Here is a 19267-nt window from a genome sequence, read left to right as displayed (position 1 = left end):
TCCTGGGGACACTTCAATCCGGCTTGGATTTGGTACATTCTTGTGAGCAGCCATCCCTTTCAAAGGAAAAGCCATCCCTTACTTTAACACGTCTTTCCTTTGCTAGCGTCTGGTGGGTTAATGCCGGTAGGCAGGTCAGCCCTGCACAGCCCATCACTCCCTCCCCGCCAGAGGGCTGGGGCTGAGGATCAGCAGGTTAGAAGTGAGAACACTCGTTGAGCTGAGGTAAAGACAGTTTAGCAGGTAAAGCAAAAGCTGCGCGTGCAAGCGAAGCAAAAGAAGGAATTCAGTCACAGGATCATAGAAGAGCCCAGGTTGGACGGGACCTCAGAAGATCATCTGGTCCAACCTTTCACGGGAAAGGGAGCCTAGCACCCGGGCCCCCTTGTCACGTCTCAGAAAGCTCCAGCGATGGGGACTCCACCACATCCCTGCGGAGGTGGTTCCAGGGGGTGATTGTTCTCACTGTAAAAGATTTCTCCCTTGTGATGAGCGGAAACCTCTTCCGGCGCCACTTGTACCCTTGTCTTCTCCTTGTGGCTCCTTCTGAGCAGAGCGCCTCCACCCTCTTTGTAGCTGCCCTTCCAGTACCGGGATAGTGTCATTGGCTTCCTCCTGAGCCTGCCCTTCTCTAGGGAGAAAAGACCCAACTCTTTCAGTCTTTCTTTGTTGGGCAGGTTCTCCAGCCCTTTCATCATCTTTGTGGCCTCCCCAGACTGCCTGCATCTTTCTTGAATTGTGGGGACTGGAACTGGACGCAGTACTCCAGGCGCTGCCTGACAAGCACTGAGTAGAGTGGGATGATCACGTCTTGGTCTCTGCTAGCAATGCCCCTGTGGGTGCAACCCGGGACCTGATTTGCCTTTGTTGCCGCAGCGGTGCACTGCCGACTCACGTGCAGCTTGTTGTCCACCAGGACACCCAGGTCCCTTTCAGCAAGGTTGCTTCCCAGCCACACGGATCCCAGCCTGTCCTGAGCTCTTTGCTTATGTCACTGCAGGTACAGGAGTTTGCACTTGTCTTTGTTCGAGTTCATCCTGCTCTTGCTAGCCCGCTCTTCCAGCCTGTGCAGGCCTCTCAGTAAGACGGCTCTCCCTTCTCGTGTGTTCGCCTCACCACCCAGCTTGGTGTCATCAGCACACGTGGTGAGGGTGCTTTCAATCCCATTGTCCAGATTATTTAGGAAGATGCTGTGTAGGGGAATAGACAGGGATCGGCGACCGGAAGATCACGGGATGTGACGGAAAGATAGACTCCTCCCCATAGGAGTGGCAGGAACAGGAAGCGCAAGAGCTATGTAAGCGTGTGACGCAGCTAAATAAACGGACATTTTGTATCCATCATATTGATGTCTGTGCATCACTGTCCCCAGGGTGGGTAGGGCCCTGTGTCCCGGAGATATGCGGCCCAAGATAAGTTCTCCCATAGAAGCATACAGCAACAATGCTGAAAAAGCCTCTGAGAGTCACCTGTTAGCCAATTTCCCGCCCATCTCGCAGACGACCCATCCAGTCTGTACCTTGCCAGCTTGCCCAGCTGGAGACTGTGGGAGACAGTGTTAAATGCTCTCCTGAAGGCCAGGTAAACCACGCCCACTGCTCTCCCCGTCTCAGGAGAAGATGTGATTTTGTCGTAGGAGGTGATCAGGCTAGTCTGGCATGATTTGCCCTCAGTAAATCCGTGCTGGCTTCGTGTCTGTGGGAGGACACTTTTCCAGTGACGGCAGCCATTAAACCAGGTACCCAAATACACTGAACCCCAAACCGGACCTGCGCATCGCTGCGTCACGGAACATGAAAGCAAGATGCTCAAAATGGACATGAATGAAGCCTATTCGATAGCACTGCTCTCACTGAACAAGCATTATTAATACTCTGTATAGAAAACTGATGAATACCCCAACAATAAATATTTTTTAGTGGAAGCCAGAAGGGGGTTTGTGCTGCGAGGCGGCTTCGGAGCTCCTTCTTGCCCAAGCTCGGTGGCCCTGTAACAAGGCGCTGCTGATGGGTGGCCCTGAAAACTGGGCTGCCCCAGGGACGGGCTGGTGGGAGGCCCTAAGGGGACGGGGCATCTGGAGGCGCTAGGGGACAGGTATGTGTCAGCAGGTGACCCGCCGTGACATGGGCACTGCCCATTGGATGGCACGTGGCGGCGTGTCACAGGACCCTTTGTGACCTGCCCTGATATGAGCAGTGGTGGTGACGCGGCCACCCCACAGCGCCCGGACGACGCGACAGGACAGGACGGGACAGGACGGAGTGGGGCTGCGGGGAGCCCCTGAGCAGCCACCTCGGTCCCTTCTGAACCGCACCTGCGACGCTTTTCCGACGCGTCTCCCACCCCTGCGACCGCAGCCCTCAAGGCCGGGCCTCAGCAGCATGGCGGAGAGACCCCCCAGTGTGCCCAGGCTGGCCTGGCTGGCAGGGGGGGAGGAGGAGGAGGACAAAGGTACTGGGGCTGCCCCGGTTTGGCAGCCCGATGAGGTGGAGGCGATTCAGCTGCTGCAGGCGTGAGAGTGGCTGAGCTGGGCCACAGGGCTAGCGGCTGCAGCTGCCTTGGCCCCATCCCATCCCCTGTGGGCATTCCCAGGGCAGGAGGGGCCGAGGAGGGTCCCCACGGCTGGGCTCCGGCCATGCTCCATCCACCGGGCACCCCCAGCCCCAACCTGCAGCTGGGGAGGTGGGGGGTAGTGTCCCCACCAGCCCCTGTCCTGGGGCTGGCGCTGCCTGGGGAGCGCGGGGCTCGGCTGTGTTCAACAGCCTCTCCTGCAGGCCCTCAGCTCTGCCTATGCTTGGTCTTTTGTCACATCCAGACAGGGACCTGCCAGAAGAGGAGCAGGAGCAGCAGCAGGAGCAGGAGCCCACCTGTGTCCTCAAGCCCACTGAGCCTGAAGACACCACCATTACGGCCATTGAGGGCATGGCGGGCTCAGGCTCCTATGATGCGGAGGCTTGTGCTGCCATGCAGGCTCTGCTGGCGGAAAGTGATGTCTCCAGTTTGGAGCATGTACGTAGCCTGTGGCTGGGCTCAAGCCCCCTGGGGACCGTGTGCCCCCTGGAGTTGGGTCCGCTGGGCACCCAGCAGCCTTTTAGGCCAGCACAGCGTGGTGGGAGGGGAAGCACTTCTTGGGGGAAGCTGGGGAGACAGCTGGCGCCGGCAGCACTTCAACTCCCAGCCGTGTCTCCTCCAGGTGCCGAGCGTCGTGAGGTGCATCTACCGGTGGCTCACATCCAACACGGATGTGTCTGCCACGCAAAGGCTGCCCAACGCCCTTGCGGAGCTGACTCATGCGTACCCCCATGACGTGGTGGTGACGCTCCTGCGCTGCGCCCCATCGTGCGACAGGTACGGGGCCCAACTGCCTTGAGGGCTCTGGGCCTTGAGAGCCCATCAGCCTGTAGAGCCCACCCCATGTTGGCTGCCAGACAGATGGAGGTCTTCTGGCCCCTCCGGTTCCTAGGCCTGGCATGTCAACCCCAGAGCCTGCTGCTACGCTCCCTCCCTGCCCCTCGAGGCACCGTTGCTTGGCCACCTGCTGCCCGCAGGTGCAGGCCTGCTGGCTGCTGCCAGCAAGGGGCAGTGGGCAGAGGCAGGGCTGGCAGCCAGCACAGGACCCCGGGGGTGCCCAGGCTGCGGCGCTGTGGCCGAGACCCCGCTGACACAGAGCTCTGGGTCTGCAGAGCTGCTGCGGCCATGTGGAGGGTGATGGTCTCCACAATGAGGACTGCAGACAAGGTGCTACTGGAGCTGCTCCCTGTGCTGGCAGACTGGCCGCTGCACAGCACGTTCACCTCCGACGGGGACAATAAGGACGTCTTTGCCCTGGCCGTGAGTTTCTGGAGATGGCCTTTGATCACCCCCAGGGTCGCCTCTCCAGGAGGCTCCCAATCCTCCCCCACCACTGCATGCCCTTGCCTCCCACACTGGGCTATGAACCTGGCTGTGACAGGTGACAGGTATGTGTCAGCAGGTCCTGTGACTTACTTTGTTACTGAGTTTCAGGACAAAGTTTTGCCTTTTACGTCTCAGTTGCAGTGTCTGGTATTGTCCTGTAATCCCAGCTATGCTGGAAACTGGATGCCAGGCTTACTTCATTTTTCTCACTCCCATCAATGCCTGACTAAAAAGATGAATATTGCTGTACTTCAAAACCCAAATGTCAAGTAAACACTAAGAAAAGGTTAGACAACTGAGTTGCGGTTTCATCAAAGGGAGGTATTTCCCTGCAGTGTTTCCTTTTTCTTTTGAGCTCACCAGTATTGAAGACTCTGGATTTCTCTGTATTTTAGTACACAATTTTCCAGTGAGTTGGCTGCTCACAGTTTTGTTCTTTTTCACCACAAAATCGGTTGTAAGTTGTTTTTGGATCAAATCCCAAGATCTCCCTTTCCTCATGGATCCGGAAGGAAAATGTTGAAACTGAGGTGCCTATAAAATACCTGTGAAAAAAATCAGAATGGTTTTGTGAAGGGGGTCAGTTTTTAAAATGCAGGTTATTGATTTTAGTCCAATGAACTTTAACGTTCACTGTAATGATATGATAATGAAATCACCATATATGTATTACATATACACACAATACAACTATTTTTCATCTAATACTTATATCACTCATATAATATCATGTCACATATGATTTGTAAACAACTAGATCTGGGACGAAAACAATATTCAGTTTTGTGACAGTAAGATTTGGCTCCTCAAAGAAAAGTCAAATTCGCTACCTTGCATGCGCGCAGATCCACTGGTCAATCACGGCCAAGCCCCCATCTTTGTAGAGTTCCAGCTCCTCCCAAGAGGGTTGAAACCTCACCATCTCAGGCAGCAGTTTCTTGAGCAATTCAATCTCTGAAAAAGGGAAAGATGCAAATTTATTTTTACTTTATAAAAGAGCAACTTGCTGCTGTCATGAAATGTAAGTGTTTAAGGAAACCCTGGATGAAGAGTTACGAAGCAAGCAAAACCAAAATCTACGTATGGATTTTACAATGTTTGCCAAATGTCAGGTTATAGTAGGCGGTGGGGAGCCAGTGGGGCAGAGACGTGGTCCCAAGGGGGTTAATTCTCAGGGGTTGGAGAAGGCTGCGAGGGGTAGAACAGATGCTACCACTAGCCTTGCTGTCTAATCCTACGGCGTAGGTGTACGAAGAGGCCTTTCTTGACGGAAAACTTAAGTTATTGCAGATGCCATTCCCTGCAGGGTTATTCTAACATCAAGCATTGAAACAGATCCCTAGATACTACTGGGAGGGGGTTGCAGCCCTGGGATAAGGCCTGAGGGAGGAACCCCACCCCTGGGAGTTTCTAAGCCTTGGGCACACACAGACAGGTCCATCCCAGTCTGGCACTGGGGGCAGCCAAGGGGAAGGTCGGGTGGGAGACTTCAGAGGACCATTCCCACCAGCATGTCCGAGAGTCTCTGAAATGCTAAGGTGGGATGGAAGAAAGAGAAAGAGGAGGAGGAACAGGCAAATTCAATTCTTAACTTCCCATAGTAGAGACCACCAAACCTCCTATGGCAAATACCAAATGAATGGTTTGATACCAACTATTCAAGCTGGAAGGAAACAGCTGCCCAATCCTGTTCAATTCCCTGTCCAATGATGGAGGCATATGAACTTCCATATGAAACAAAGTGGTAATTGCTGCACTCATTGTCAAAAGTTATCAGTCCTAAACTGACTATAATCTGCCTACCTTCCTCAACAGCATCAGTGGCTACAAAAACTTTTTCAAGTTTATGCATCTCCAAGAGGCTGTGGATTTTCTTTACTGCTGCTTGTAGGGAAGGCACATCTTCTCTGTGACCCCAAATGAAGTCTTTCCTTCTGAGATGAACCCCAAGGTATGGACCACCTAGAGCTGTGCCCATCTTAACCTAACAAAGAAAGACCAATAAACTTTAAAACTTGAGAGCACCACTACTCATTCACACTGAAAAGGCCTTATCTCTGGATAAGGCACTGAATTACTCTAGCTGCAGAAAGCAATTTTAAGGTATGGATTGGCAGTATTTTGGAACACTGAAGGTGTCAGTTAAGATCCCAAGTTTTGATACTGGGTGGCCTGCATCATACAAGAGAAACGAGAGTGTGAAATAGCTGTAAGGAAAAATTGCTCTCCTTGACCAAACCCACAAATGGCAGTTTGCAGCTGAACTGTACACCCACAAATGATGCTGAATACAAGAAGAAATATAAGTTTCCTTTAGTGAAGTTAGGGTAACAGAAATCTGGCACCCAGAATCACTCAGCCACATCGCAACGGACTCTGTTAACTCATGTCACGCAGGGAGAAGAGGGTACAGTAGGAACATGCACGTCCACCTCAATCTGAGCAGGGAGAGCTAGATTCACATGTATCTTCCAATATTCCCTACAGTGTACAGCCAGAGTACACAAATAAGAAAAAAATTATTATATTTATTATGGGAAACAGACTGTTTTGATTTTACCTTCATCTGTGTCCAGTCCTCCTTGTATTGAGTCCTGTCTGCCTCATCTGTGGATTGAAGATAATTGTTTCTAAACTCATCTCCCACTACACGGAGGTGTTTAGCAAACACCATGCTCCGACGGGTCTGTTGGAATAAGAGCAGATGCCGAATCAGAAAAAGGGAGAGCTAAAAATGACTAAATGAAGATAGTATTGTACATGCAGAGCTTCCAGGATGTAGTTACGTCTGATACATCCATGCAGCACTTCAAGCAACAATTCCTAACCTTTCATCTGAGCTTTTAACTGTTTCATCCTAATTGTAACCACATTTCCAACCAGTGTACTCGTCAGACCCTGCAACTCATAGGTGTACAGAGTAGACTGTAGTTATTTACACAACAGAACAGGTAATATACCAAATTAAACACTCTAGCAATACAACCCACTTTTGGAAACAAAAGCTGGGCAAAGACTTTGGCTTGCAAATTACTGGTAACAATAAAACTTTCTTTAAAAAATCATGCACCTAGCCACAGACACTCCTATCAAATTCAGCAGAAAAGTGATGAAAAAGGAATTATTTCCTTCACCTGTGCATAGTAACCACTTTCAAAGATTTTGTAATGCAGTTACCCCTGCACACAGTCACACATAGCCTTCTTATTAACAGGCACACACAGCAGAACTAAGGAAATCCCATGTGATTTACACCGCTTACAAAGGACACTTGGCAATTCGGTATAATTCCTTACTTTGGTACAAGTCTGTAGTCAGCTGTGTGACGGGCACCAAATAAAATGCAACAAAACCACCTCTCTCCAGTTTCTAGCCACCTCTCTTTTCTCAGCACAGTGAAGCCTACAGTAGACAGAGTCCACTACACAGTGGAGAAGCCAGACAGAGCATTACTCGTATTCCAAGACGTAGCCACACCAACCATGCCTTTGCCTTGCTCTCGCAAAGAGGCAGGAACAAGAATATGCCAGCTTTTTTTCAGCTTTTCCCAGAGCAGCTATTTCTCCATATGCCAAGCTTGTTATGGTTGAACTGCTTCCTCCTCTATATAATTCAGTAAGACAGAGAACCATTTAGTCTTCTGTAAAATTCATGGTACCTGGAGATCCACACCTCTGTAAATATTTCAAGGAAAAAGGAAGCCTACTCTTCTAGCATCCTTAAAGAGATCAGCACTGGCTTTCTAAGTCCATCCTAAATCCTCCAGCAAAATGTTTGTATTAAGGGAGGATGAACATACTGTCTGCTGCAGAACACTCATGCTGCAGTTCAGGGAGACATATTTCCCTCCTTTTTGTAATATGTCTACACAATATGATCCTGTTGAGTCAAGTCAACCTTACCCAAGATGAGATGAACACAGTATCCTCAAGAGGCAGCAAACGTGTGTATGCAACCCATGGCAGTGCAGTGCACTGGGGAGGACAATAAACATCTTTGAATGCTACGCTTGGGTCAAACACCTCTAAACTTCTCCCTGATGGAATGCACGACTGCCATGTCAAGTTTTGCACCCATGCTGTGCCAAGTTTTTCCTGGGCACAAAGCACTCCTCTGACAGCAGCTGTTCTGATGAATTCTTATTTTGCAACAGCATATGTAAAAAGTTAAAACAGAAGGTTTTAATTCATCTCATTAATTTTGTTTCATGAACAGGAGGTTCACATGAACGTGAACTGGTATACTTCCTAACATGGATGCTCTACATATCTGGGTATCCTCTTATTTAAAGTATATGTTTCAAATCTGCACATGCAATATTGTCACCCTTTCCAACTACCTCCAAGTGTTGCTGCTTCTCCCTTTTTCTCTGCAAAGAAAGAAACAGAGAATGTAGAGATGCTTCTCAGAGGTGCATGGAAAAAAACAAGAGGCCCTGGGGCCCAAGCTGCAGCAAGGCAACTTCTGTTTGGACATCAGGCAAAACATCTTGCCCACAAGAGAGGCACAGGTGTGGCACAGGCCCCAGAAAGGTGGCGGATCTCTATCTGTGTGGGCTTTCCACCTTCAGCTAGACACAGCCCCAAACTAGCAGATCAAGGCAGGGCTGCCAAGACACTTCCCTGCCTAAATTTTCCTGTGATTCTAAGTTTGGGAAAACAAACAAACGAACAAAATTAGTGTTTGTTATGCTCCACTGTGTACATGAAATATGCACATTGTGTACATGAGTTGAATTAATGGTACAGATCCTCTAATTCTCTGAGATCGTCTTCCCAGGATGGTGAAATCAAATGCAAAACTCCTGGCTTTTCTAGAGTTGTTCTTAGAGAACTTTCTGCTTCCAGATACATGGTAAAGCACTGGTGTGGTCTACATGCTACCCTCATGCTCTTCAAGGGATTCGAGAGTTGCTCCTAAACCATTTTGGGAGGTCTTCTGTGCTCCTTGTCATTCAACCATTAAGAGTCGCAAAACACCACCTTTCAGCTTACAGTGGTAGAGAACCCTAGACAAAAATGGTGACAACAGTGAGAGCAATGTGGCTCAATAATAAATTCAATATTTTTGGACCCCAAAGACATAGGTTTGTTACAAAGGGAAGCTGGCTTCTTACAATTTAAAAACTTCTTTGAGACAAGAGGGCATCTGTTAGCAAGATTTATAAAGAACTCCACATATTCTCCAGAGATAAACAACAACTTATTTCTAATTAAGAAAAAAAACAACAACCAAAAATCATGCAGGTAGTTAAAATTGAAATAAAACAATGAAAAATATTTTCCAGAAAGTTTTAAATAATTCTGAGACAAGTTTGAATTTTTGAGACAATGTTTAAAGTGCTGCTGTTAAGAAATGCCTGTTATGGATCCACATGGATTTCATGTCTGCTTTTACAGGACTGCAAGTCAGACTCAGACATGGCACATGGGTTGCATTTCTCCATTTGGAAAGCTGCTCTCAATGAAAAATTCATAGTTAGCAAACTACTGTTTGGTCCATTTCTGAAAAATATGCCATATACCGAGTGAATAGCCAGATGTTTATATCTTACAAGACTGAGGTCTATGTAACTTGTTTCACAATATCGTAAAAGTCACTTCCTCTTAGAAATTTTAATTATATCACGCGCTTCACATCACGTCCTGTTTTCCTGTGGCTGAACCTTTAACTTTGTCTTAAAACTTTTCCCATAGGAATTATTTTACCATAGACCCTTGGGTGGCATCTTCCAAAGTGCTCAGTGTTACCTGGAAACCTGTGGGAATTTTGCCATCAGGGCCAATGGGGAGACAGAACAACGTTGAGCACTTTTGGGAATTCTTTCTAAAAGTCTAACCTTGAGGCTGACCAGACAAGAAACTGCACAAAGACAGTTCCCTTCTGATTGCAGAAGTGTTGCATAGGGGAGTTCCTTATAAACGCCATGGCCTGCAGCACTGAGCCTTTAGGGACAAGACACCGGGACAAATGCCTGCATTGCATTAACCCACAGCAGCCTGAAGACCATCTTTAGCATACACTGCTGAAATGTAAGACACAAGTTATGAGGTTACAAAGCATGTACCGGGTATTGAATTTTTATCAGAACAAAGTAGAAAGTGTAGAGAAGCTAAATGGAAAATACTCACATTCCAATAATCTCTCCCTCCGTAGTGGTCATGAAGAAGGTTTTCAGCTCTGTCTAACATCACTGACCTATTAAAAATTGTAAAACTGAGTGCAGTTCCCTGAGGAAGAGAATTTATATTACGATATTTCTTTATACAGTTGCTAGAATAAAGCACAGACTACAAACTGTTTGCAAAGGGAGCATGGGGAATGAGGGATAGGCTGCCAATCTGTTCCGTGTAAAACCAATTGTGACCCACAGCCTGCTGGGGAGAGAAGGGAACTATGCCACTGCGTGTTCCTGCTCTCTTCCTTAATAAATGGTACTCTTAATTCTGATAGTTAAACACAAGCAAGCATTAACAGTCCCTCATGTAGCCCTCAACAGTAGCTGCTCCTGGACAAATAAGGTTGTCAACAGGACGAGTGATCCAAAGGAGAGAAACAACCTATGAGATGATGCTCAGCCTTGGAGCATGTGAGAGCCTCTTGGAGGAAGCAGGAGTCATGCTCACAAAAGCAAAAGCAGAGAAGGTGTTTTCCGCATGTGGAATAAAATGTCCTACAGTAAAACATCAGATTGAAGAACACTTTGACACTACAAAAATGTGTGTTAGCAACTAAGAACAAATTTCAAAATGAAAATTTTTCACTAACATGAAAACAGCTTTGTGCTTTTCATAAATAGACACAGTTCACAATTGTGTACTGGAAACATAACTGCACTATCCAAGTTCTAAGAAGCAGAAGAGATTTTGAGAGTTTTGAGTATCCAAGAGCATGGGGATGTAGGCTTAGCTTGTGCTCTGAGCACACTGAATGTGAGCGAACACACAGAGAAATGCTTCTGCTGAAGACGGTCAATGCCATTATCTGGACCTTCTTCTATTAAAATGAGAGGAAGCAAATAATCAATCCACTGTAGATTATCACTGCTGATAACCAGCTGGACACTTGCATATAAGGCTGCAAATAATCTGGAAAATAGACTAGACTGTGCTAGTGGAGAAGCAGCACTGCATTTAACAGGAAGTTTGGAGGTGAATCAGATTAATTAAATGTATCAGAAAGATTCCTGTAAGCAACCACACCTGAAGAATAACAATACAGTACTAGGACCATCCAACTGATTGTCTGGCCAAAAGGGTGACATGGGAGATCAGGGAGACTAAGTGCACAAGGCACTGTAGCCACTGGAGATTTCAACTATCCCCAGGTAGACTGGCCATGTGTCTTAGCAGAACATGACTAAGCAACTGCAGTTTGAGACACTGTCAAGACAGTTCCGTGAACCAACTGGGCAGGGAGTAGCTCCTGACATTGTCTTGAGCAACAGCAAGACACAGACCAAAATCTCATGGTGAAAGAGCTACTTTGTGACAGTGGCCATAAACGTACTCATCTTCAATATCCAACTGGAACAACAATGCAACAAAGGAAAGTTACTTCAGTTGCGTACAGTTTCAAGAAGAGGACTACATAAAAATGCAGAAGTAGTGTCCAAGTGAAGAAAACAGGAAGGCTCGTAAACTCCATGAAGTTAAACAGAAAAAGAAAATAAAGAAGGTAAAAAAAATTTGAGTCAGAAAAACAAAGGCCTTCAATCTAATGACCAATCTTCATTTCAATACAAATTAAAAGGAAATTAAAGGCTTAACAAGCACTTAGAGATGGTAACATCATGACAGAAACAGCTAATGTAATATTTTGTAAGTGGAGGAGCTGGGAAAATTCACTTGCCAGAACTACCTTTTACAGGGGAACTCATCAGAGAATGATCTCGAACCGAAGTGTCCGTAGGAAGTGTCCAGCGATGGAACAGCTACACAAAATGAACCAACAAATGGCCAACACCAGGTAGTATTCACCCAACAGTTATCAAAGAACTCAAGAATGAAGCAGCTGGACCACTAATTCTGGTATGCAACTTCTCGCTTAAAACTGCAACACAGCAAATGTGATGTTAATTTTCTAAAAACACACATCGGGAGGTCTGGGATAAAACACAGTGGCAAAGCCGATGTCAGTCCTGGACACTTAATAGCAACTGTTATTAAAAACAGAATTAATGGATACCTAAAGTAAATTGGAGAAGTATTAACGTGGAGCTCTGGAACATGAACAATCAAGAGTAGCCTGAAGACATAAGCATACATGTGGATAAAGGAAGTCTCATTGACGTTGCCTACCAGGATTTCCTGACAAGGAAATCCTGAAATCCAGAAAGCATTCATTAAAGGCTTTAAGAGCACTTAACAGCAATGGTTTGGTGGGTGGGGGTGGGGGAAGGTCTTTGCATGGATTAAAAAAAAAAAAAAAGTAGTTTAAAGACAGGGATAAATGTCCAGTTCTCATTGTAGAGGGAAGTCACAAGTGGAAGGGACGTACTTTTCACCATATTCCTAAACAACCTACAAAAGGGCACGAACTTTGGGGTGACACAGCCTGACGATCATTTTAAATTGCTCAGAGCTGCAAAGACAAAGGCCAATTGTAAAGAATTAGAGAAGTTTGATGACTGGCCAATAAAGTGGCAGATGAAATCTAATGTAGGAGTGCATCTAGTAAAAAAAAAAAAATACTGGCTTCAACTTCATAATCCGTGAGTGCAGCACAGACTGGGATCCACCTGGCTGGAGAGCAGCTCTGTCGAAAGGGACCTGGGGGTCCTGGTGGACACAAAGCTCTACGTGAGTGAACAGTGTGCTGCTGCGGCCAAGAAGGGCAACAGGATGCTGGGTTGCATCAAAAAGGGCATCACCAACAGAGATAAAGAAGTCATTATCCCACTCTACTCAGCACTTGTCAGGCCACACCTGGAGTACTGTGTACAGTTCTGGTCCCCGCTATACAGAAAGGATGTGGACAGGCTGGAAGGGGTCCAGAGAAGGGCCACCAAGATGATCAAAGGACTGGGAAGCCTGCCATACGAGGATAGGCTGGGAGAACTGCGTTTGTTCAGCCTTGAGAAAAGGAGGCTTAGAGGGGATCTCATCACCATGTACCAGTACTTAAGGGGTAGCTACAAAGAAGATGGAGACTCCCTTTTTACAAGGAGTCACATGGAGAGGACAAGGGGGAATGGACACAAGTTGCTCTTGGGGAGATTCCAATTGGACACCAGAGGACAATTTTTCACAGTGAGAACAGTCAAGCATTGGAATAATCTCCCCAGGGAAGTGGTTGACTCGGCCACGTTGGACACTTTCAAGAGTCGTCTGGACAGGGTGCTGGGCCATCTTGTCTAGGCTGTGCTCTTCTGAGAAAGGTTGGACTAGATGATTCCTGAGGTCCCTTCCAACCTGTGATTCTGTGATCTGATAACTAAAGGGCTTGATGCTCAGGAATGAGGACAGTCTGATGAAAACATCAAGGCAACACTCAACGGAAGTCAAAAAAAGGAACTTGTATATTAGGAATTACCAGAAAAAGAAGAGAGAACTAGAAAGAGCATGTCATTATGCCACTATGTAACAGGTTTACCCTCACTCAGTGTGTAGGATCCAGTTGATCTGTAAAGGTTCAGAGAACACTAACGAGATGACTAAAGGCATGGAATGGTTTTCACATGAAGAACAACTAATGAAGCCAGGGCTCTTCACGCTGTAGAGGAGACAACTGAGGGGGAACATGATAGCGAGGTGTAAGTGTAAAAATGTGCATGGTGTGAAGGTGAATATGGAAAAGCTGTTTGTTCACTGTCTCTTCCATGACATGAACTAGGGGACACTGGATGAAACTTGCAAGTAGGAGTCACAAAAGGAGGTGGATTTTCATAGGATGCACAGTTACGGTGCAAAACCTTAAGGCCTTGACCCAAGATTTTGTGGATGCCAACAATGTGCATGGGGGTTTCAAAAGCAAGCTTGCACAGATCCATGGACTTGCTGAAGGATATAAAAGATAGGAAGATCACTTCTGGCTCAGAAGGTTCCTACAACCACAAATCTGAAGGGTGTGACAGGACTCGGGAGGCATCACGCACACACACCCAGTTCTTATACTTTTCCCTAGACATTTGATTTTAGCCGCTCTTGGATTTTACACACTAACCTGGACTGACTTTACCACGAACCACTAGTTTTAATACGAACCACTGTAGCTGCCGGTATATTTCTGTTATGTTGGTACTACTTTCTATTTCTGTCTGACTGAGAAGTGTGATGTCATGGATAAGGCACCATGTCTACGTGTTAGGAGTACTTAGGCACCACTCCTAATTTTTCTCTTGACCCTCTTCATTGCCAGACCTTTGACAGTTGCCATGAAAGAGTTAACTGTAGGGCTAAACATGGAGACCTCTATGGCTTATTTAATCCAGTTTTCGGCTGTCACTGGGAAAAATTATGGTATAGCTCCTACAAATAGAAAAGCATTCCTGTTGAAAAACAGGACTTTGCTTCCCCTGTTCCCAGGTGGAGGTACTAACGATTCCCAGTGCTGTGCTTAAGGGAACCTTCATCTCATTTCCAATTAAATCATATTGATGTCAAATTTTTAGATGTTTTTGCTCTCATGGCGAAACTGCACTTCAGCTTACATGGTCTGTGTTTCTCCTACGGATCTATTCCCCTGATGTATTCACAGACAGTGATTGTTTCCCCTTTGTGTTCTCCCCTGTACCCCCCTAGCTTTTGCTTTGGTACAATGTTTTCAGTTGTCACAGGGTCAGGGCTGACCAGAAATATTTTGCTACTGGGATAACACAAGTGTGTTTCATCTCTCATGTAACAGCTTTCCTTTCCTCTGATCATCCTAGTGGCACCTCAGAGCAGAAAGACAAAACACGCTGCTTCCTTTCTCTAAACGCATCTCACATGTAGAGGATTGACGTCACAGGAGACCAGACACTGCACCTCATGGAAGACACTGATTCCACTCTGTTCCTTCCCTCTTGACCCAGCATCAAAGGGTAAAGGCAGGAAAGGTAAACGCAGGGTGGCAAGGACATTTCGCTACCTGAGAGAGAATATGAAGGAGCTCAAGGCTATTTCCTCTTAGGTTTCTGCATTACAGCATTTAACCTAACTTAGAGTTACGCATTTCTTACAGTGTAAATTCCTTTTGTAATCATTTTCATGGATTACAAGAACTCAGTGATGAAGTACCACAACAGTGGGACATAGCCCGTTAGTTCCCTTGCTCTTCTCACCTAGCAATGGGTTTGTGGACATGCAATACAACAATAAATACAAGTCAACTCACTGTGCTGAAGTGTTCTTCAAAAGGATGGGAGCCACAATGGAGGCAGATCCTTGCACTGATAAACAAGAGACATTTAGGCCCCGTGTTTCCTCGTAACCCCAGAACCATCCCCTGAAAGAGAACACAAAGTATTGGGTCACAGGCTTGCATTTTAAATTAATGCCATATGTAATGAAACAAATAAACAGTACACCCTAGAAAGATGATATATAAAGTAAATAAACCAGCCAACTCCTTTATACTGTTTTTGTGTGAAACAACGGCTTTCTAAAATCAGATCTTCTAGTACAAATATAACATTTTATTATTGATGGTGTTTTAAAAACAAAGCAAATCCCAAGCATCCAGAGGTTCACAGACAACACTACAATAACCACACAAGTCTGTTTTGTCAGACTAGGCAAATGTCTCATTGAATACAACTAAAATGAAGCCTAAAAGGACTACTAGATGTTACCTGTAGTACTCATGTTTGTCTTTGGAGTACATAAGCTGATCAATGCATGGCCTTTCATCTATTTTTTCTTCCCATGTTCCTTCTTTCCATCCTTCTGCATAGCCTTGTAGGACATAAATCTGTTCAATAAAGGGCCCACCTGACTCTGAGCAGAAGGCAAAGCAAAGCATTTGTGAGCAAGAAAACCCAAATGATAAAGGTATGAACTAGCACTACTTGCAGTTAAAAATCTGCTCTCTCTTCCCTGTTTTCCCTATGAAAAAGGAAAGGAAGTTCTTTGTGAGCCAGAAAAGCTAAAAAGGTCAAAGGATGTGACAACCTGCTACTCCCACCCAGCTATGTGTGATTTAATGCACCAAACAGATATGAATCGCCATGGAAATGTAAATTTAAAAGCTGGGTACAGCACACCATGAAGCACAGAGGTTTTCAATGCTGTATATACCTGCTACAGGAAGAGCGCATCTGAGAAAACAAGTTCAAGCCCTTCTTCCCCTAAATTTCAAGGTTTCTAAAATGCTTTTTCATGAAAGGTAGGGAACAATGATCCCTTCAGAGCTCTTTGCAGAGGTGTGATATTTGGCGGCCTTTACTTACTTCGCTGAAAAAGTCTGCGACACCGCTGCAGATTTTGGCATTTGGTGGTTAGCTCTATGTCGCATTAAGCACTAAAGGAACCAACTTCACCATTTCTGTATTCTTTGGGAAAGCCTTTCTCTTATATACCATTTTGTACACAAAAAGCAGGCATGTGCAGCATCAACAATGAAAAAGTAAGTTCATTGAAGAACCCATTTTACTGCTTTTACTGCCTTTAGAAGTACAGCTTTTACTGTCCAAACACCTCCAGAAAAAAGTGGTTTGTCTGTATTTTGACAGAGAGCTGCAGGCTGCCTCTCTCCTTACCGGGTTGTAACTAGGGCCAAAAGTATGCAGAAGTATCTGTGACTTTAACCAGAGGCATTAATTTTCTTTCTCTGGGGTCCCTGGGAAGTTGAGGGCTACATCAAGTGAGCTGCCAAATAATTGTGTTATTTCACCCTAGTGGTTTGTTACTCAGCATGATTCTTTCCTACTCCTCCTCTCACCACCCTTAACTTTTTTTATTTCACAAAAAAGGATAAAAGCATATATCAGGATAAACCTACGAAGAAACCACCTCAAATATTTAGTCAATTGTAGATTGTATGACTCCATATGCTACCTGCAAGGAACTGCTCGTATTCAATGACAGGGATGTTCTTGTTGAGGCTTGGGATGTCAAAGAAGTCAGACCAGGGGATCCGGACCTGAAGGATGTCAGGGCTCTGCCAGTGATAAAGACGTCCCCAGGGAGGCAGAACTAACACCCAATTTTCAGTTTTCAGCAAGGTCTTTAGAAGGGAAGCAATGCGAATATAGACGTCTCTGCGAAGGTTGAACCCTTCAGGAGGATTTACATCATACAAAAGGTACCTGGGGAGAACAAAGCAACATAATTACTTCGGGGAGTTTAAACCTTTTACGACTTCGGTTTTTTTTAACCCCACAATCATGTGACACAACTCTGTTGGGATGGAAACTCTTCCTCTTTCATGAGTTAGCAGTACTCAGAAGTTGGAAGGGGACAAAGTAGGGGAAGGTAGAGCAGTGCATGCTGCAGGGGCTGGGGGGACCTGGTGGGTGTCCTCACCAGACATCATCAAGGTGGCACATGTCACCAGCCTTTTCTGCAGCAGGGCAGGATGAGGGGGACCAAGGAGGGAACCCTTTGGATGTCTTGCACATCCTGAGGGTAATGTGGTGTGAATGATGAAACAACTGGCACATTACTTGGGCTAATTCCTGTGAGCTGAAGGTGGGAGGACACATTCAGTAGGGACAGGCGTACATCACCTGCAGCAGGGCAGATGAGCAGGGGTCCCCAGGCCATGCTCAGAGCAGGAAAGCCCCCAGACAGTTGTGATGGTGGCATCTTCCAGAAATGACCCAAACAGCATGTGCCCACCAGCTGATGGCTCAGAGATGTGGTACGCCACCCATACAGGGGACCTGTTGTGTCCCCTAGGGACACCAGGCAGGAAGCTGGGATGAAAGAAGGGTCTGGGGGGGGGAGCAGGTGCTGACTCTGGCTGGTGGGACTGGCCTGCAGTGAGTGGGCCTGCAGCATCTGGTGGAGCTGTTCCTCACCTGGTGCACGATGCGGCAGCAGTGGCAGGCAGCGAGGAGGCGGCGTGGCCAGCACGGAGGGCAGCAGGTGGTGGCTGGGTGGCAGCAGGCGGCAGGAGGGTGAGCATGGCCAGGCCCAGCAGCAGCAGGCAGCAGCTGGAGTCTTGTGCCGCCATCCCTGCACCACGCCACATCTGGGGTGGCCCCGGCAGCAGCCCAGACCCTCTGCACCCGGGTGGAAAGTGGTTGCCGCAGGGTCCCCAGTGTGGCCGTCTCAGAAGAGGCCTGCAGTCAGGGGCCGGAGGCTGGTGCCTGTGAGCCGGTTCAGCTCCTCCAGGATCTCCACCTCCTTCTGGTACATCTGCGGGAGGAGGGCACCGGAGCCAAGTCATGGTCAGTTCTGCTGGCACCACGCTCTGCAGCTGGGCCAGCACCATCTCAGCAGCTGCCAATGCTGGCATCAATGTGAGCCATGGCTCTGCAGAGCTGCCTGCCCAGTAGGCTGGACCTGCAAGTTCCCCACCATAGGGGTGCAAGACAGGGGGATGCTTTCCACCCGGGTACAACCTGACGCAGGCTGGACACTGCATGCCTTCCCCAGCTCCAGGACATCGCCATACCTGTTGCCACTCAGATTTCGTGTTGTGCTGATAGCCAAGCAAATGGCACAGTCCGTGGGCTGCTGTCACCTGTGCAAAGAGGCAAGGACACACAAACTTGACCCCAACACTAGCAGCTCACCCACACAGACAGCCCTGGCACTGGTGGTGCAGCATACCCCGCACAAAGTGGGGTACGAGGGGTGACCAGGGCTCACCCCCTCCCAAATCATGTGCCGTTTTTCCAGAACTCGCAGGGAAAACCTGGCATCCCACGTGCATAACGACAAAGATCAGATAGCGCCCGACCTCACTGGTTAAGTTTGAAAACACCAGAGTTAGTCTTCGAGGGGAAAGCTGTAAGATCATCCTTCTTGTTCAGGCCGGGCTGGGAAAGCGGCAGCCCCTACCCGCTCCCCTGGGGACAGCCCCGCGGCTGTCCCCCACTCCCCGCCGTGGGGCTCACCGTCAGCACGCTGTCGAAGTCCTCCCCGGTAGCACAGCACTGCTGGTGGATGTACTCCACCCCAAGGAAGATGTCTCCCAAGTTGTATTCCTCGCGGCAGCGCGGCCGCGGTAGCTCCCCAGCGACCACCCGGTGGAAAGGGAAGGACAGCACGTCGGTGGGCTCTGGGCGCTGCCGGTACTCGCCGTTGAGACACCGCATCAGCCCGTTGCCAGCGCAGACTATCCCCACGTCGAAGCGGGAGACGCCCAGGGCCGCCCGCAGGACGCACACGGCGCGGCGGAGCGGGACGCGGCGCACTGGGACGGCGCGCTGGGCGTTCCGTACCACCAGGCTCATGATGGCGGCGGGGACGGGATAATCCCGCCCGCCCTTCCTGCCCCG

The 19267-nt window shown here is 47.7% G+C and overlaps 2 protein-coding genes across 2 annotated transcripts; both read right to left on the bottom strand.

The window, feature by feature from the left end:
• Positions 1-4197: 4197 nt before the first annotated feature.
• On the bottom strand, positions 4198-19256 carry YBEY (ybeY metalloendoribonuclease). Its single transcript, XM_075094206.1, has 11 exons — positions 18884-19256; positions 18439-18507; positions 17840-18179; positions 16875-17125; positions 15671-15815; positions 15214-15324; positions 10029-10095; positions 6458-6583; positions 5701-5881; positions 4728-4851; positions 4198-4442 (listed from the first exon to the last, which is right to left on the bottom strand). Exons 1-3 carry the CDS (start codon positions 19220-19222, stop codon positions 18093-18095), a joined length of 495 nt encoding a protein of 164 aa, XP_074950307.1. The 5' UTR covers positions 19223-19256; the 3' UTR covers positions 4198-4442; positions 4728-4851; positions 5701-5881; positions 6458-6583; positions 10029-10095; positions 15214-15324; positions 15671-15815; positions 16875-17125; positions 17840-18092.
• Positions 4263-18012, bottom strand: POFUT2 (protein O-fucosyltransferase 2). Its single transcript, XM_075094205.1, has 9 exons — positions 17840-18012; positions 16875-17125; positions 15671-15815; positions 15214-15324; positions 10029-10095; positions 6458-6583; positions 5701-5881; positions 4728-4851; positions 4263-4442 (listed from the first exon to the last, which is right to left on the bottom strand). The coding sequence occupies exons 1-9, from the start codon at positions 18010-18012 to the stop codon at positions 4289-4291; spliced, it is 1332 nt and encodes a 443-aa protein (XP_074950306.1). The 3' UTR covers positions 4263-4288.
• Positions 19257-19267: the final 11 nt, after the last annotated feature.

The sequence above is a fragment of the Phalacrocorax aristotelis genome, chromosome 5, assembly GCF_949628215.1.
Source record: "Phalacrocorax aristotelis chromosome 5, bGulAri2.1, whole genome shotgun sequence".
Taxonomy (NCBI): Eukaryota; Metazoa; Chordata; class Aves; order Suliformes; family Phalacrocoracidae; genus Phalacrocorax; species Phalacrocorax aristotelis.
The sequence above is the reverse complement of the archived record's forward strand: the minus strand, read 5'-3'. Positions and strand labels throughout refer to the sequence as shown.

Coding starts and splice junctions, on each gene's coding strand:
- YBEY (XM_075094206.1), bottom strand. CDS start 19,222: ATGAGCCTGGTGGTACGGAACGCCCAGCGCGCCGTCCCAGTGCGCCGC. Junction 18,508..18,883: donor ACTTCGACAGCGTGCTGACG/GTGAGCCCCACG, acceptor CTCTTTGCACAG/GTGACAGCAGCCCACGGACT. Junction 18,180..18,438: donor CGAAATCTGAGTGGCAACAG/GTATGGCGATGT, acceptor CTCCTCCCGCAG/ATGTACCAGAAGGAGGTGGA.
- POFUT2 (XM_075094205.1), bottom strand. CDS start 18,012: ATGTGGCGTGGTGCAGGGATGGCGGCACAAGACTCCAGCTGCTGCCTG. Junction 17,126..17,839: donor GCTGCCGCATCGTGCACCAG/GTGAGGAACAGC, acceptor TGTTCTCCCCAG/GTACCTTTTGTATGATGTAA. Junction 4,443..4,727: donor TGGATCTGCGCGCATGCAAG/GTAGCGAATTTG, acceptor TTTTTTTCACAG/GTATTTTATAGGCACCTCAG.